Source organism: Macaca nemestrina, chromosome 8 (genome assembly GCF_043159975.1).
Source record: "Macaca nemestrina isolate mMacNem1 chromosome 8, mMacNem.hap1, whole genome shotgun sequence".
NCBI lineage: Eukaryota > Metazoa > Chordata > Mammalia > Primates > Cercopithecidae > Macaca > Macaca nemestrina.
Window position 1 is genome coordinate 131,270,676 of NC_092132.1, and position 18,147 is coordinate 131,288,822.

The 18,147-nt window shown below is 44.3% G+C and overlaps 2 protein-coding genes across 2 annotated transcripts in view; one reads left to right on the plus strand and one right to left on the minus strand.

Moving 5' to 3' along the window:
* LOC105482149 (TNF receptor superfamily member 10a) overlaps positions 1–10,593 on the plus strand; it is a 33,547-nt gene extending 22,954 nt beyond the window's left edge. The window contains exons 4-10 of the mRNA XM_071068496.1: positions 624–735; positions 1,781–1,854; positions 1,942–2,046; positions 2,630–2,661; positions 3,093–3,275; positions 5,325–5,397; positions 10,167–10,593. Coding sequence (XP_070924597.1) covers positions 624–735; positions 1,781–1,854; positions 1,942–2,046; positions 2,630–2,661; positions 3,093–3,275; positions 5,325–5,397; positions 10,167–10,486 — 899 coding nt within the window. The 3' untranslated portion in view covers positions 10,487–10,593. The remainder of the gene's footprint in view (positions 1–623; positions 736–1,780; positions 1,855–1,941; positions 2,047–2,629; positions 2,662–3,092; positions 3,276–5,324; positions 5,398–10,166) is intronic.
* A 7,124-nt stretch (positions 10,594–17,717) lies between these two features.
* LOC139355697 (large ribosomal subunit protein eL34) lies at positions 17,718–18,147 on the minus strand. The gene has a single exon (XM_071067517.1). The coding sequence runs from the start codon at positions 18,108–18,110 to the stop codon at positions 17,757–17,759; it is 354 nt and encodes a 117-aa protein (XP_070923618.1). The 5' UTR covers positions 18,111–18,147; the 3' UTR covers positions 17,718–17,756.

The following is an 18,147-nucleotide window of genomic DNA, read 5'->3' on the forward strand; positions in this document are numbered from 1 at the left end:
CTTCATCATACCCTGTTCCATGGTTCTGTCTTAGGTCCATAAAATGAAACAGAAAGAAATCATTTTTATAATGCATGCCACCTGGTAGTGCAAACTATCAGCTCCAAGAGGATAGGGGCATCATTACAGCACAGAGAAGGCCTGGCCGAGTGGACAGGGCTGAGTTTCAGTGGCGGTACGGGTCTGCTCTGGGGTCACACTCCCCCTGGGCTCTGTGCTCCTGGCAGGTTCTCGGCCTCACTTAGCCTTCAATTTCTCAGGTACCTCCCTCCTCCCCAGCACGCTGGGTTTCTGGGAAGTCATCCAAGGGTTCCTCTTCTTGCAGACGCTCTCAAATGATACCTGTGCCTCCTTTGCTACTGACCATGCAATCTAAATGGTGCTTTTTCCCTAATCTGATGTAATAAAGAATCATGGTCCTTTTGTATGACTCCAAGTGTTGGTGAGAGCTGAAGGGTGGGTGTCCTGTATGAGCCCAAGTGTGCTGGTGCAGAATCTGGCCCTCAGATCTCCTTGGCAAACTGAGTTGAGCTGAGCTGAGGGGGAGGGGGTTGGGGCGGTGAGGAAAGGTCAAGGGACACGTCAGGGAAACACATTCCCACAACCTTGTATTCTGTCATCAGATGAAGAAGAGAGAAGTGCCTGCACCAGAACCAGGAACACAGCGTGTCAGTGCAAACCAGGAACTTTCCGGAATGACGATTCCGCTGAGATGTGCCGGAAGTGCAGCACAGGGTGAGACAGCAGCCAAGGGGCTCCCAGCAGCCTCAAAGAACCCCCAGAAGCAAGGAACCCTAAAAAACCTGAGTCTCCTTGTACCCCTATCTTTCAGCCCTGACCCCATGGCGCCTCCACCCCCATGGGTGTCCCTAAGCCTGTGGCGTCTCCTGAGCCTGCAACCTGCCCCTCCTGGTTCATCTGCCTGTCCCCACCCCTGTCCCCTGCAGTGGCCCCTTCTCACCCCTCCCCATCACTAGTCCCCTTGGCCAGGCTGACTTGTTCACTTGGCTCAGGAGGCCATGACTTAGGGCCCACAATAGAAGTACATGAAATATTTTATCTTAAAATCATAAGAAAATAATAGTATAGAATCCAACCAGGGTTATATTTATATTTAAACAAATTGAGTCATAAAATGTAATTTTTAATATTTGCTTTTAATTCAAGAAGACAGAAATGCCCACAGCCCGCAAAAATCATAATAAGGCCATGGGTGAAGCTCCTTCAAGTTCCCATGAGGACCTGAGCCCACCCAGCCGGCCTCATCCCTGGCCCCGATTTCCCAATAAGTCCTGTCTTTTTCCTATTTTGGTTTTGGAAGCAAAGAGTAACTTGCTCTTCTCTGGTCTTCCAGTGTTTGCTGTGATTGAGAGGAACCAGCAGACAGGTGGGGCGAGGGCTCACTTGTACTGTGGGTTAACTGGAGGATGGGGCTCAGCTTGTGGCCACATGGGTATGTGGCCTTCCCCTGGAGTGTGATTCCTCCTAACGCAGGCCTCCCCTGCAGCCCAGGGAAGATTAATGTTTGCCCGGCACAGAAGGCTTCTGGAGCTGCAGCTCTGACCATAGGGCAGGGAGGCCGAGGGGCTAAAGTGCGCATGCTCAGACCTTTCCCCAGCCTCAATAAAGGAGCATAGTGGGACCACCTGCAGACACGATGAGACTGTCCTTCCCCTGACGCCTTCTCAGGGACACTGGGGAGGGAGGGTGGCTCATCGTTCATCCCACCTGGCCAACTTTCCATCAAGAGTCCCCCCTCTCCCTCCCTGTGTGTATCCAGGTGTCCCAGAGGGATGGTCAAGGTCAAGGATTGTACGCCCTGGAGTGACATCGAGTGTGTCCACAAAGAATCAGGTACAAAGCACACTGGGGAAGCCCCAGCTGCAGAAGAGACAGTGACCAGCAGCCCTGGGACTCCTGTCTTTCCCTGTCTTTTCTCAGGCAATGGACATAATGTATGGGCGATTTTGATTGTGACAGTTGTGATTTTGGTTGCCCTGTTGCTGTTGGTGGCTGTGCTGATGTTCTGTAGGCGCATCGGCTCAGGTAGGTGCTGGCTGAGGGCAGGGGCACTGGGCATTGTCTGCCCTGCCTCCTCCTGTTCCCACAGACAGAAACGCCCACGCCTGCCCCAAGTCCTAGTGTCTCTGGCCTGGCTCTATTTTCCTTCTTGTGATCACTCCCCATCCTTGCATCCTTGCACCCCTAGGACCCTGGTCTCATCCGTCCCTCTCCCGAAGCTGGGCGTCCCCTCATCTCCCAGCCAAGTCTGGGAAGGCAGGGCCAGTTCCTCCGTTGTTCAGGACCAGCCAGGCAGGGGGCAGTCAGCTCCTCAACTGGGTGACAAGAGTCGGGATGAGAAGTGGTCATGGGATTTATGTAGCTTTGTTCAGAGCAGAACACAAAGCAGAAAACAGCAGTTTTCCATGTGTTTGTTTTTAGCCTACTTCCCTTATACTCCTCCTCCTGAAGGAGCTCCCAAGTTAGCAAGGCCTCATGTAGATCCCCAGGCCCGGGGTTTCTTGTCCAGTGTCCCAGCCCCCAGCCCACCCCTGCCCAACATTGCCCTCTAGGAAGGAGTGCTGCATGGGCCCTTCCTGGCCACTAAGGGAACTGCCTTCTCTTCTAGGTTGTGGAGGGAACCCCAAGTGCATGCACAGGGTGAGTTGATTTCTCCAGGAGCTGGGGCTGGCTCAGGAACTGCTTCTTGCCCACAGCGTGGCCCAGGTGGGTGGGTCCACGTGTTATCATGGCTACCCTGAGTCTCTGAAGTGGCCTGGACGCTGTGGATTGACTATGGGGGACACAGGCCATTTTGAGCATCATACAGGGTAGCAGGCCATGCTGCAGCCCTGTCCTTCCTACAGGCCGGGTGACACCCTTACCCCACAGCCTGTACCCTGGGGATGGGGTAAGCCCCCGAGCCCAGCACCAGAGCCTGGCCCCAGCCTCAGGTCCTGGATGTGCTGAGCATGGACTTCCTGGAGTGACCTCATTGGGAGAGTGTGGTGGCAGCAGGTCCAGCTGTGCCCTGGGGACCCCGTGGGGAGCCCTGGGTGTGGGCTTCTGAGTTGGCTCTTTGCCTTCCTAAGGTGTTTCTCTGGTGCTTGGGTCTCCTACGAGGGCCTGGGGCTGAGGACAATGCCCACAACATGATTCTGAACCACGGAGACTCGCTGTCCACTTTCATCTCTGAGCAGCAAATGGAAAGCCAGGAGCCAGCAGATTTGACAGGTGTCACTGTACAGTCTCCAGGGGAGGCACAGTGTCTGCTGGTGAGTGGGGGACAGGCCAGGCCCCTCCAAGACCTTGTAGGCAGGGGATGAGGGCCGTGCCTCGGCTCTCCTGGTCAAGGGGGAAGTGGAGCCTGAGGGAGATAGGACTGCAGGGGACGGGGCTGCGTGGGGAAAAGCAACCACCCTCACAAGTGGACAGCCACTCTTCCAGATGTCTGCTTCTTAGTCCCTGTCCTGTCCTTGCCATGTCCTCAGAAACTGGAGCTCCACAGGAATAGAATGAGGGTCACAGGGTTTGTTGATGACTGAATAAAGCTGCACGGTCTCCACTGTGTGCTCCTAACAGAAGTTAGGGAGCCCTTGCTCCTAACAACAGGGGTTTTAAATGTACTCTGAAATTATTATTGCATTAAATATATTTGGATATAAATCTCTGCCCAGATTTCTGAATATGGTTGTATGGAGGCTTCCAAGAAGAAGCACAATTTCCAAGTCAGCGTGTGACAGTACTGCTTACTGTGCACACGCACATACATGCACATGCACACACACACGCATGTACACATGCATGTACACACACACACATGCACACAGCCCCCCAGCGTTGGTTTGTACCAGTTTATATATTTTGATTCAACATTGAAGGGCTTTTTCTTTTTTTTGCTATTTAGGAAAACATTGTTTTAAATGAACATTTCTTTGTTTTGACTGTTTTTGCATAAGATCAGTGTCTTGTCTCTCAGAGTCTTTATGAGAAAGGTCTGCTCTCCTACTCATGCTTTTTCTCACATTCAGACAATAGATTCTTAATTTCTTCTTGCCCCTTTTTGTTCTAATATTTTCAGGTGTAGAAGCTTTAATTTTTAACCAGTGAAATCTGTAGATACATTTACCTTTTCATTGCTCATTACTGTAGACAGACCTTTCCCCAACACAAGATGAACTCCTCTAACTTCTTATGGAGATATTTTTTTCAAAGATGTGATTTTTTCATATAACTATAGAATCTAAATAGAACTTATTTTGTGTTTCAGTGCAAAGCGAGGCACTCCCTGAATTGTTCTAGTTGCTGTCTGGTTTTTCCAACCCCTTTGAGCCACTGATTCTCCTGTTTCCCTCTGCTTTGGTTAAATGCTTAATCACAGGTTAAATGCTCATGTAGACAATGATCTCCTTCCACCTAGACTGTTCCATTTGGTTGCTTTCTTGCATTAGTACCCATTTATTCTAACCAAAAATGTAAAAAATAAAAATAAAAAAAGTAAAAAGAAAGCAAACATTAAAAAGGTCAATAATCTCTAATCTCTCCAGCTTGATAAGGTGCTTTGACGTGAAGAAATGGTTTATACATTTAAAGTGAGAAAATTTAAACTGTCAAAAGGTATTCAGTGAGGAAAGAGAGCATCTTCCACTCTGCAGTGCCCTGGGTGTTTCCTCAAGTAACTATGAGATACCATTTCTTGTGATTCTTTGTCCAAATCGATGCATCAGTATATGTGCATACAAAAGACATCATATTATTAACCAATGGTCCCCAACATTTTGGCACCAGGGACCAGTTGTGTGGAAGACAGTTTTTCTATGGACTGGGAGGTGAAGATGGTTTTGGGATGATTCAAGCACATTACATTTATTGTGTACTTTATTTCTATTCTTATCGCATTATAATATATAATGAAATAATTATACAACTTACCATAATAGTGTCAGTGGGAGCCCTGAGCTTGTTTTCCTTCAACTAGGTGGATCTATCTGAGGGTGATGGGAGATAGTGACAGATCATCAGGCATAAGACCCTCATAAGGAGCGTGCATCCTAGATCCCTCACATGCACAGCTCACAACAGGGTTCGCTCTCCTGTAAGAATCTAATGTTGCCGCTGATCTGATGGAGTGGAGCTGAGGTGGTAATGCCAGCAGTGGGGAGTGACTGTGAGCTCTGTGGGACTAGAGGTTTTTCAGCATCTCCATGATGACCCAAGAGGGAAAGTGATGTGCTGCAGGTCTCAGGGCTGACTGGTGGTCAGGGTCAGTACTAGACTGCAGGACCCCTGACTCAGACCAAGGCGTTCCCCACTGTGTGTTACAGGGACCAGCAGAACCTGAAGGGTCTCAGAGGAGAAGGCCGCTGGTTCCAGCAAATGGCGCTGACCCCACTGAGAGTAAGTGTTTTGCTCCTGGAGATGCAGCAGGAATGGAGGGAATAGGGACAGTGTCCGAAGTGGTGTCCCCATTGCTGAGAATGCTCTTCCAGAGCATTCCATGCCAGAAACGGGTTCCTGTGCTATAGACCATCAAGGCCCTAAACTGTCTTCTTCCGTCTCTTCTTCCCACTCATTCTTTCTGCACGCTATTAATGACACTAACCATTCTGTCTATCCCCTTCTCCACTTCCTGTCTTCTCCTTTGTTGTTCAGGACCTCCTGAGGAGCTGCGCTGTCCTGCATGGCACAACTGACTTCAGTGGGCTAATAGCTCTTTATCTGTGCCTAAGCCCAATTTGCAGAGCTGTTGTATAAACTACATACTGATTCCAAAGACTTAATGAAAGAAAGAATCGAAAATATTTCACTCATTATTTGAAATATTTCACTCATTATTTGAGACCAGGGGTTGGGTCTAGGTCTTGGTGCTCACTGCACGGAAAGTCAATCACTGAGACAACTATTGACAAGGAAGAAGGCTTTAATTGGGTGCTGCAGCCAAGGAGATGGGAGCTCAGTCTCAAGTTCATGTCCCCAGCTGACTAAAACTAGGGGTTTATATAGTAGGGATAAAATGTAACAATGTGTAAGAAAATAGGAACTAGGGAGGAGTAAAGAAGCAATCAAGATGAATGAGGGGTCCAGCATCCCATTGGATGCAGTGATCTGGTAAGTTTCAGTTCTTTGATACTTTGAGAGGCCTGAAGATCATTTCCTGAAAAAGGAACTCAGATAAAACAAATGTAAGATTTGAGCTTTAAGAACAGAAGGGTCAATTTCTATGTTTATCAAAACAACAACAACAAAAAACTTTTGATGGAACTATTGGGTTGATTTCAGGTCTCCCTTTCTATTTGTCAATCCCACAGTCACAGGGAGTCTGGTCCTGGATCTTTCTGGCTGCTTCATGGTTGAGGAGGGGCATTGTGGGAAGCTTCATATTATGGGTGACCTTGTGGCCACCCAGGAATCAAAAGTTAATTTAATACTAGAAGATTGTGTTTCAGAAGAAACACAATCTTCTTGGCCCCACTTCTCTCTGTCTTGGCCCCACTTCCACCAAAGACAAATTATAGCAGGACCAGTGTACCTGCAAAATAAGTTTAGTTCCATATATGTGGCCTGATTACCCACACAAAGTGCAACAAAAATCACTGTCCACATAGGCTCTCCTAAGTTGGCTTCGCTGGAACCTCTCACAAGGCCACTGCAATCAAAGCCCTGAGAAAATAACCATTTTCTCCAACTGTGTTCCATTGTAAAAGAAAACGTTATTAACCACATGCAAGCAAACACATTGCCAAGAATTAATAGTCACAAATAATTTACACATTCTGGAGAAATTAGGCAGAGGGAGAAATATGCTTCAAATTCTGTTTACAAAAGTATACTCAATATACAAAAAGTTCTCCAGACTCTGGAAAACAAAACCAAAAGAATCAGCAATATTTCAAACCAAGAAAAGCCGTAAAAATTATTTCAGTCCTCCATTAGTTTACCCCACACAATCAACTCCTGCCCAGCTTCATGTTTGGTTAACAATCACAATCTTTATTAACACATCAGTGTGTCTTTTATTTACTTACTTATTTCTGAGACAGAGTCTCGCTCTGTCACCCATGCTGGAGTGCAGTGGTGCAATCTCACCTCACTGCAACCTCCATCACCTGGATTCTAGGAATTCTCACACCTCAGCTTCCCAAGTAGCTGGGACCACAGGTGTGCACCATCACACCTGGGTACTTTTTGTATTTCCAGTAGAGACAGGGTGTTGCCATGTTGACCAGGCTGGTCTCAAACTCCTGGCCTCAAGTGATGGACATTCGCCCGCCTTGGCCTCCCAAAGTGCTGGGATTGCAGACATGAGCCAATGTGCCTGGCCACACATTGGTCTTTCAGTTACTGCACTGAAAGTTTTCTCTGTAATCCAATGACAACAATTTTTAATTACATGAAAAATTTACTTAAAACATCCCATTTATATTTACTGAATTCTTTCATTTTTCAGTTTATCCAGATTGCTTCTGAAAATTGAAATATTAGACACCATCATTTAAAGTTAGTTATTTCTTTGTCAACCATTTTTTTAATAGCCAGTGAACATCAGGTGCTCACCTAAAAGCTTCAAAGTTAAATATATAGGCATTTTCACCAATAACTCAGAAGACTCAGCTGTTTTCATTAAACCAACAACATTAAATTAATCTTACTTACCAAAAGCTTGACTAAAAGGTCATTTTGCTTTGGTTGGGTTTATAGTCTTACAAGTTTTTGTGCCAAACTGTTATCTGAAAATATCTAGCAAAGACAAATATAAGCCCAGACAAAAATATATGCTGACGATTCTTAAGACACTTCTGTTTTTTTTTTATTACCGATAATTTTAAAGCCAGCTTGTTTAGTAAGGATTTACTTAAGTCACATGAACTTGAAAATTGCTTGGAGTTATTTACTTAATTTATGAGCACTCTTAAAAGTCAATTTGGTAGATACAACATGTAACTTAATAATAAATGTACATACACATAAACACAGCTAGACCTATATACACGCACACAAAGAACCAATAGCTTTTACCTTTGAACTCTCTCCATGAGAGCAATACAAACTCACCAATCTACAAACATGTTCACATGGCTGAACTTTGTTAGCCCCAATAGGTAATGCAGTGAAGGCTGTGAACTCAAATTTTAGGTAAAGCAGTTTCCATGGCAGTTTAAAGGCCAAACCTCCACAGACTCTAAACAGCATCACAGAGAACACCACCTAGAACCAACTAACCAGGCCCAACCCTGCTTAGAACAGCAGCACAAAAGCCTGAATACAGGAACTCCATCCCACTTTCTCATTCAGCAGCAAACTCCAGTTTCCAAACAATATTAGGGCCAAACAGTATTACAAAAGAATACCAAGTACTGAATTCCAGTTTCCCATGACTCTAGCAAACACATACAAATAATTATCAAAACATAATCCAACTGCTGCAGCAACACACAAGCCCCAAAACTACCCAGACTGAAACAGGGTGCTTCCTCTCTCCATTGGTTAGGTTTGATCAACCTGCCAACAAAAATTCCTTTCAAATTTCTCATTGAGAGGAGCCAGTCGTGCTGCCTGGCACCCACAAAAGACACTCACTTGCCCCGACACAACACACAATTACCAACAAGCCCCCAAGAGTGTCCAGACTGAGAGGCAGAGTGCAGCCCTCTTAGTTCCAAAGACTGAACTTGGGCTTGTTCAACCTGCAAATGGAAATTCCTTTAAAAATTTCTCAAACTGAGAAGAGCAGATCCTGCTGTCTGAGCCTATAAAGGACAATCACGTATCTGGATACAAATGTCAAATTTCAAAGGCAGTTCTTCTGAGGTAATCAGGAATGTGGTTGGGGCCGGCTGCAGTGGGACCAGAGAGAGACTGAAACTCATCTCCAGCCAAAATTAGTGGGGCAACTGCTTGGGAGGGCTTCTGAGACGCCTGGCCCGTGGCAGCAGAACCATGAGCAACACTTTCCCAGCCAGGGAACCAGAATCTGTTACCAAAACCTCAGGGGTTTGGTCTAGGTCCCGCTGCTCACTGCACAGAAAGCCAGTTACTGAGATGATGAGTATTGCCAAGAAAAAGGCTTTAATCAGGTGCTGCAGTGGAGGAGATGGGAGCTCAGTCTCAAATCCATCTCCCTGACTCACTAAAACTAAGGGTTTATATAGCAGGCAAGAAATGTAACAGTGTAAGAAAGTAGGAACTAGAATGGGGCAAGGAAACAAGAGAAATGAGGGGTCCCACATCCCATCATTGTCTGGATGTAGTGATCTGGTGAGTTTCAGTTCTTTGATACATTTTTGAGATGCCTGAAGGTCTTTCCTGAGGAAATACTTCAGATAAAACAAATTAAGTTTCAAGTGGTTAAGGACCAGAAGGGTCAATTTCTATGTTTATCAAAAAAACCTTTCTATGGGACAATTGGGTGAGTTTCAGTTTTTGTATATTGGTTGCATATTAAATTATATTTTACACATATTCAGTACCACACATTAAAATGAATGTCACTTTTTTCTTTTTTATGTTCTTTAAATGAGGCTGTTAGAAAACATAGCCTGGTATTCCTGGCCCTTTCTATCCCTGTGGATGGTGGTGTGCAGTGCTTTGCACACACATCTCATTTCATTTAATCCCTGGTAGTCCTGAGATCCGGGCAGGATTGCTCTGTCTTCAGGTTTGCTTCTTGGTCAGGGCCTGGTTGCCCCCACCTAGCTCTGCCCCAGCCTCGGGGGGGGGGGCAGAGGTCCCCTGCCCCAGACCTTGCACTTCCCACAGATGCAGAAGTGGCCGCCCTGGGACCTGCTCCCATGGCAAGCGCAGCCCAGGCAGCCTCCCTCCTCTGAGATCCCGCTGCAGCCACTCTCTCTCCCTCCCTTGGGCTCTCACCCACTTTGCTTTCTGCCTCCGTAGGGTCCATCCATTCTCCCCAGGTGGGTTCTCAGCCCTCTGAGGGCAGATTCTGTGGTGACCTTGATGTCCGTCAGTGCCTTGGGGGCCACGGAGACCGGACAGTGTGGGCGGGCTGTCTGTGAATGGGAGGTGGGTGGGCAATGGAGCAACAGGTTTGCCCATGCAAGGGGCTCTCCAGGTTCTCCTCTTGGGTTCTGGGCCTGATGTGGGAACCTCTGCCCCTTCTGAACTGAGTCCCAACTCACCAAGCTGTCTCTGTGGCTTTCTCCACCCAGCTATGATGCTGTTCTTTGACAACTTTGCAGACATCGTGCCCTTTAACTCCTGGGACCAGCTCATGAGGCAGCTGGGCCTCACAAACAATGAGATCCACATGGTAAGAGCTGATACAGCAGGCCCAGGGGATGCCTTGTATGCAATGCTGATGAAATGGGTCAACAAAACTGGACAGGATGCCTCGATCCACACCCTGCTGGATGCCCTGGAGAGGATAGGAGAGAGACGTGCAAAGGAGAGGATTCAGGACCTCCTGGTGGACTCTGGAAAATTTATCTACTTGGAAGATGGCACAGGCTCTGCCGTGTCCTTGGAGTGAAAGACTCTTTTTACCAGAAGTTTCCTTTTAGGTGTTAATAGTTTTTTGTTTTTGTTTTGTTTTGTTTACATGTATATAAAATAAATACTTAGCTGGGTGTAGTGGCATGCCTGTAATCCCAGCACTTTGGGACGGTGAGGTGGGTGGATCACTTGAGCTCAGGAGTTCAAGACCAGCCTGACCAACATGGTGAAACGCCGTCTCTACAAAAAAATACAAAAATTAGCTGGGTGTGATGGTGCGTGCCAATATTCTCAGCTACTCAGGAGGCTGAGGCAGGAGAATCGCTTGAACCCACGAGGCAGTGAGCCGAGATTGCACCACTGCACTCCAGCCTGAGCGACAGAGCAAGACTCCATCTCAAGATAAAATAAACTTGAAAGAATTATTGCCCGACTGAGGCTTATGTGCAAAGAAAAATCTGGTTCTCTCCTGAGCTGGCCGGTCTGCTTGGGTCTCCATGTGTTTCCTTATCATGGTGGTTAATTGTAGGTGCTAATGTGAATGGATTAAAGAACACCTAGAGCACTGGTAAGGCATTATTTCTGGGACATTATTTCTGGGCATGTCTTCGAGGGTGTTTCCAGAGGGGACTGGCGTGCAGTCGGGTGGACTGAGTGGAAAAGACCCACCCCTAATGTTGGGGGGTAGCATCCAATAGACTGGGGAGCCAGATAGAACAAAAAAAGAAAAGCAAATCCATCTGATCTCCTGGAGCTGGGACACTCTTATTCTGCCTGTGGACATCAGACTCTAGGATTTCTAGCCCTTGGACTCCAGGGCTTACACGAGTGGCCCCCCGAGGATGTAAGGACTTTGACTTTGAACTAAGAATTACACCATCGGCTTCCCTGGGTCTTAGGTTTTTGGACTGGATTAAGCCCTGCTTCCAGCATTCCAGGGTCTCTGCTGTGAAGATGGCCTGTTGTGGAACTTCTCAGTCTCCATTATGAGATGCATTAATTCCTCCAGTACCATTTCATATAGAGTCATTTGCTCCACAACAACATTTCAGTCAAGGGAACAGCATATAAGATGGTGACTATCCAGTAAGCTAAGGTTAATTTATTAATTATTTAATTTATTTACCGTGAGTTCAAGTCACAATTGAAGTACATGTACCTTTGGAGATTTGGACTTTTGTATATAAAAATACTATTTTTTTGGCAGGGGTAGGGGGGAGCTCTCATCTTAAACAAATGTGTTATTTGGTGCCTATGCAAAGATTTGGCTAAAAGGAAGAAAAGAATTGCTTCCGTAAATCAAGCATTTTCTTAGAAAAATGGGAGCCCACCTAAATGTTTTTCAAGCTCACGTGATCCGAGGTAATCTTTAGTATATGAAAAGCTAGTTTAAGTTTCTTGGTTTAATTAAAACAGACAATTCTTCAGAGTTGTCAACATTATATACAGTTCACACATACAACTTCTACCTGGATTTACTAATCAAAACACTTATGTGTCTTTAAGATCATAAAACTGTAAATTCAACTGGAGAACAAAATGTACAAGGAAAATATAAATTTCTTGATGTATATGAAACACAAGAATGAAAAAAAGGATTGAAAAGAGTCATATATTTTCAATGTATGGTTCTTTGTATTTTGTTTGTGTGTTTTTTATATGTTATGTGTTTGTTTGTTTTGTGTTTTTTATGTGTTATGTGATGTTTGTATCTTTTTTTTGTTTCTTTTTTTTTTTTTTGAGACAGTCTTGCTCTGTCGCCCAGGCTGGAGTGCAGTGGTGTGATCTCAGCTCACTGCAAGCTCCGCCTCCCAGGTTCATGCCATTCTCCTGCTTCAATCTCCCAAGTAGCTGGGTCTATAGGCACCCACCACCACGCCCGCCTAATTTTTTGTATTTTTAGTAGAGACGGGGGTTCACAGTGTTAACCAGGATGGTCTCAATCTCCTGACCTCGTGATCTGCCTGTCTCGGCCTCCCAAAGTGTTGGGATTACAGGTGTGAGCCACCGCGCAAGGCCATTTCTTGTGTCTTTTTTGGTATGGTTTTTATAAGGTGTCTACTTTTAAGTATTTTTATATTTAATTTTTGGTAACTTAAAAATCTTAGTTATATTAACCTAAGTTAAATGAAGGTTATTTGTATTAGTCTGTTTTCTGTTGCTATCACTGAATACCTCAGAGTAGGGAGTGGGTAATTTATAAAGAAAATCAATTTATGTATTATGGTTCTTGGGGCTAGGAAGTCCAAGGGCAAAGGGCCAAACCTAGGGAGGGCCTTCTTGCTGACGGACTCTGATATGGTTTAGATCTGTGGCCCCACCAAAGTCTCATGTTGAATTGTAGTCCCCAGCGTTGGAGGTGGGGCCTGGTGGAGGTGATTGGATCATGAGGGCAGATTTCTCATAAACGTTTTAACACCATTCCTCTTGGTACTGTCCTCCTGACAGTGAGTGAGTTCTCATGAGATCTGATTGTCAAAAAATCTGTGGCACGTCCCCATTCTCTCTTCTCCTGCTCTGGCCATGTGAAGTGCTGTCTCTCCCTTTGCCTTCTGCCATGATTGTAACTTTCCTGAGGCTTCCCTATTTGCCAAGCAGATGCCAGCATCGTGCTTCCTGTACAGCTTGTGAACCTGTGAGCCAAATAAACCTCTTCCTCTTTATAAATCACCCAGTGTCTGGTATTAATTTATAGCAATGCAAGAACAAACTAATACAAAGTCTCTGCAGAGTCCCAAGTTGGTGCAGGACATTATAGGGCGAGGGGACACACTGAGAGGCAAACAGGCTTTTATAACAGAGTCACTGTATTAGTTTGTTTTGCATTGCTATAAAGAAATACCTGAGCCTGAGTAATTTATAAAGAAAATAAGTTAATTAGCTCACACTTCTGCAAGCTGTACAGGAAGCATGGCGGCTTCTGCTTCTAGGAGGCCTCAGGAAGCCTCCAATCATGGCAGAAGGCAAAGGGGGAGTGAGCTGTCTCACATGACCAGAGCAGGAGGTAGAGAGAGAGGGGAAGGTGTCACACACTTATAAACAACCATATACTGGCCAGGCATGGTGGCTCACGCCTATAATCCCAGCACTTTGGGAAGCTGAGGCAGTGGATCACCTGAGCTCAGGAGTTCAAGACCAGCTTGGCCAACATGGTGAAACCCCGTCTCTACTAAAAATACAAAATTAGCCGGGCATGGTGGCATGGTGGCGGGTGCCTGTAACCCCAGCTACTCCGGAGGCTGAGGTGGGAGAATCGCTTGAACCCAGGAGTGGAGGTTGCAGTGAGCCAAGATCGCACTGCTGCACTCCAGCCTGGGCAACAACGCAAGACTCTTTCTAAAAACACAAAAATGAATAAACAAAAAAACTATGAGACAGAAAAGATGGGTTTTTGCTAAAATAAAAAATAATATTGTTTTAGTTTGGAAGTTATTCAAAGGTTGTTTCAAAATGAATCACTAAATAACAGATCAAACAATGGATATTGTCTCAGTCTGATTTGTGCTACTATGACAGAACACCTGAGACTGGGTGATTTAGTTAAATATGGAGATTTGTTTTTTACTGCTCTGGAGGCTTGGAAGTACAAGGTCAAGGGGCCCCTATTTGGCAAGGGCCTTCTTGTGGCCTCATCACCTGGTGAAAGGTGGAAGGACAAGAGGGCATGCATGAGAGGAAGGGAAAACATGCAAGAGGGGGCCAAACTCACTTTTATAACAAATCTACTCCTGCAATAATGAACCCACTTCCACAATAATGTATTAATCCATTCATGTGGGAAGTACCCTCATAATCCAATCATCCCTTAAAGGTCTCACCTCCCCCCACTGTTGCATTCAGAATTAAGTTTCCAACACATGAACTTTGGGGGGCACATGCAAATCACAGCAGAAATAAAAAGCTGAAAGAGAAAACGAGAGAATCCTATGTGCTCAAGTTGATTAAACTGAATGAATTTATTATATTACTTTTAAAAATAAGCCTAAATACTGAGAGTGAACTGACACAGAACTAGAATTTGAATTTCTCTGTTAAAAGGACAAAACAGGCTGGGCGCAGTGGCTCACGTCTATTATCCCAGCACTTTGGGAGGCCGAGGTGGGTAGATCAACTGAGGTCATGGGTTTGAGACCAGCCTGGTCAACATGGTGAAACCCCATCTCTACTAAAAATACAAAATTAGCTGGGCGTGATGGCAGGTGCATGTAATCCCAGCTACTTGGGAGGCTGAGGCAGGAGAATCACTTGAACCCAGAAGGTAGAGGTTGCAGTGACCTGAGATTGGGCCATTGCTCTCCAGCCTGGGTGACAGGTTGAGACCCTGTCTCAAAAAAAAAAAGCACTACAGAAGGTTAGGTGAATGTAAAAAACCTTTTAGATCTCAGTTTTTCTAAGCAATTAAAAACCTAATAAAGGCAACAAATGAGTTATTATTATTACTATTACTATTATTTTGAGACAGGGTCTTGCTCTGTAGCCCAGGCTGGAGTGCAATGGTGTGATCATGGCTCACTGTAGCCTCCACCTCCCCGGGATCAGGTGATTCTCCCACATTAGCCTCCTGAGTAGCTGGGACTACAAGCATCTGCCACCATGCCCAGCTAATTTTTTTAAAATTTTTATTTATTTATTTATTTATTTATTTATTTATTTATTTATTTATTTATTTTTTGAGATGGAGCCTCGCTCTCTCACCAGGCTAGAGTGCAGTGGCGCGATCTTGGCTCACTACAACCTCTGCCTCCCTGGTTCAAGTGATTCTCCTGCCTCAGCCTCCCAAGTAGCTGGGATTACAGGCATGTGCCACCACGCCTAGCTAATTTTTGTATTTTTAGTAGATGGGGTTTCACCATGTTGGCCAGGATGGTCTCGATCTCTTGACCTCGTGATCCACCCACCTCGGCCTCCCAAAGTGCTGGGATTACAGGTCTGGGCCACCGTGCCTGGCCTAATTTTTTCTTTTTGGTATTTTTTTGTAGCTATAAGGTTTTGCCATATTACCCAGGCTGATCTTGAACTATTGGGCTCAAGCAATCCACCCACCTTGGCCTCCCAAAGTGCTGGGATTACAGGCATGAGCCACTGCACCTGACTGGGAATTATTTTGATAAAATGTAAAATATTGTTTCTTAGGCTGATTACGAGAAAGGGAAAGAAAAACCTGCAGTCTGACTGTTCCTCCTTATGGAAAGCCCATCTAGAAAATGCTAGTATTTTCTCTTGATAGACAGTTCAGTTCAGGACTTTTTGCTTCCTAGTTTTCACTAAAATTTAAAGTTACTAAGGATAACAATTGTAGTTAGTGTATAATTCTGTACATAAGATTTGCCAAAGAAGATGGGTTCTTATTAAGAAAAAGAATAAATTTGTCTAATTCAGAAGTTATCTAAAGGTTAATTCTGTTTATGGACTTGCAAAGGTTATTTATGAAACAAGGTAGAAAGGAACCAGTAAGAAGAGGAGAAAGATGTAAGTCATGGATTTATGGCCAGGCGTGGTGCCTCACGCCTGTAAACCCAGCACTGTGGGAGGCTGACGCAAGTGGACTGCAACCTTAGGAGTTCAAGATCAGCCTGAGTGATGTGGCAAAAGCTCATCTCTAACAAACAAACAAAAAAAAAGAAAAATAAAAAAATTATGGTGAAGATGTATTTTTGGTAATGAAGGTTAGAAAGAAAAGAGAATAACTTTGTATGAGAAAAAGTCTTACATGATGAATATAGGAACATATTCTAATATAAATTGAATGATTATTAAAACAAAGACAGACAATTTAGGACAAAACAGAAAGTTCTAGCATGTCATCAATGATCCATGTAAGTACATTGTAAAATATTCTTTAAAATCTGATAGAAAATTGAAAAGTTTGGCTAATTGACATTGCTCGTGGTTAAAAGCTCAGTCTTGATGAAGGTAAAATAAGTATTGTAAAGAAATACACTGGCAGTTTGCCAATTCTTCTTTAATATAGTTCATCATGAAGTCATATTTAAACAAGGGGCCACATTTCACACCCACGCTTGCGTTGCTTCGTTTCACACTGTATTGCTCTTCTGCAGAGATAGTACTAGCAATAAAGTACTTACTTGTCACATGCCTAAAGTGAATTTCTTAATTGCACAAAATACACAGTGGGATTGGTGGACTTAAAGACATTAATTCATATACCAGAAATGAAATATTCATCTTTTTTTTTTTTTCCTTAGGCCCTGGGTAACACGGTAGCCTCCAAGACAACTGAGTAGGAAAAAAAATTGGGGGTTGGTGTCCTGTTTATTTGTTTTTGCTTTTAATTTACATTTATCTGCTGTTTGTTTTCATTGGGATTTGGCTTATACATACAATTATAAGTCCATTGTTGTTGTTGTTGTTGTTGTTTTTTGTTTGGTTTTTTTTTTTTTTTGAGATGGAGTCTCGCTCTGTCCCCAGGCTGGAGTGCAGTGGCGTGATCTTAGCTCAATGCAACCTCCCGGGTTTAAGTAATTCCCCTGCCTCAGCCTCCCAAGTAGCTGGGACTACAGGTGCCCACCACCACACCTGGCTAATTTTCGTATTTTTAGTAGAGATGGAGTTTCATCATGTTGGCCAGGATGGTCTCGTTCTCTTAACCTCATGATCCATTCACCTCGGCCTCCCAAAGTGCTGGGATTACAGGCATAAGCCACCGTGTCTGGCAGTATTTTAGTTTCTAATGGAAGGCTTATATTTGGTTCTATGAACAGCCATTTTGTTTCCTGTGCATTTCCAACCGTTTATCATTTGCTCTATTTACCTAAACTTCCTAAGCTACCTTTGTCAAACCTGCAAAAATTGAGAGCTGATACCAGCCATTTAAAATTGGATTGGTTTTGCTTAGCTCTGACGATCTAGAGAGCTACAAGAACTTTAAGTTTCCTGGTAAAAAAAAAAAAAAGTAAAAATAAAGGCTTAAAAGTCCAGCAGAAAAAGAACATTATTGATTTTGTTATCTGGAAAAGCAAGTGAGAGGAGAAATGTTTAAATGGCATTTCTTTTCACGGAAATTCAATTCAATCAATAATTTAAGTTGGTTTCAGATCCTTTTCTTTAGGCAATGAAGAAAAACTGCGATACAGGTACAAAGTTTTAATATTCAGGAAAGATTGGCCTTGCCCTGAAGAAATTTATATTGACTAGGATTTCTCTAAAATTGCTTTAGTTGTGTTTACCATTATTAAAACTAAGTGACATTCACTTGGGTTAAGTAGTAATTTTAAAAATGAGACTTTTCTTTTTTTTTTTTAACAGCAACTCTTTTCATTTTTATTACTCAAAAAAGTTTCATTTTTTTATTTAGCTTTCTGACTCTGTGCTTGTGCCTTCAACACTTTCACAACAATTTTCTGCTCCTCGATAAGGAAAGCACGCTTGATCCTGTCACGAACACATTTAGCACACATGGAACCACCATAGGCCCTGCTGACATGTTTCTTTGTTTTGGACAATCTCATAAGAACTTTAGGTCTTACAGCACGAACTCCTCGAAGTCTGCCTGGGCACACACCACATGCAGATTTTGGTGCTTTCCCAACCTTCTTGGTATAAAGGTAAACAATTCTATTACCAGGGGTTCGGGACAGCCTAGTTTTGTTAGAGGCTGTATTGTAGGAAAGCCTACGTCGGTATGTCAAACGCTGGACCATTCTGAGTACCTGCAGACAACGTCCCCGGAAGAGCCAT

What these genes read in the sequence shown, in the direction of transcription:
- LOC139355697 (XM_071067517.1), bottom strand. Translation starts at nt 18,110, where the DNA reads ATGGTCCAGCGTTTGACATACCGACGTAGGCTTTCCTACAATACAGCC.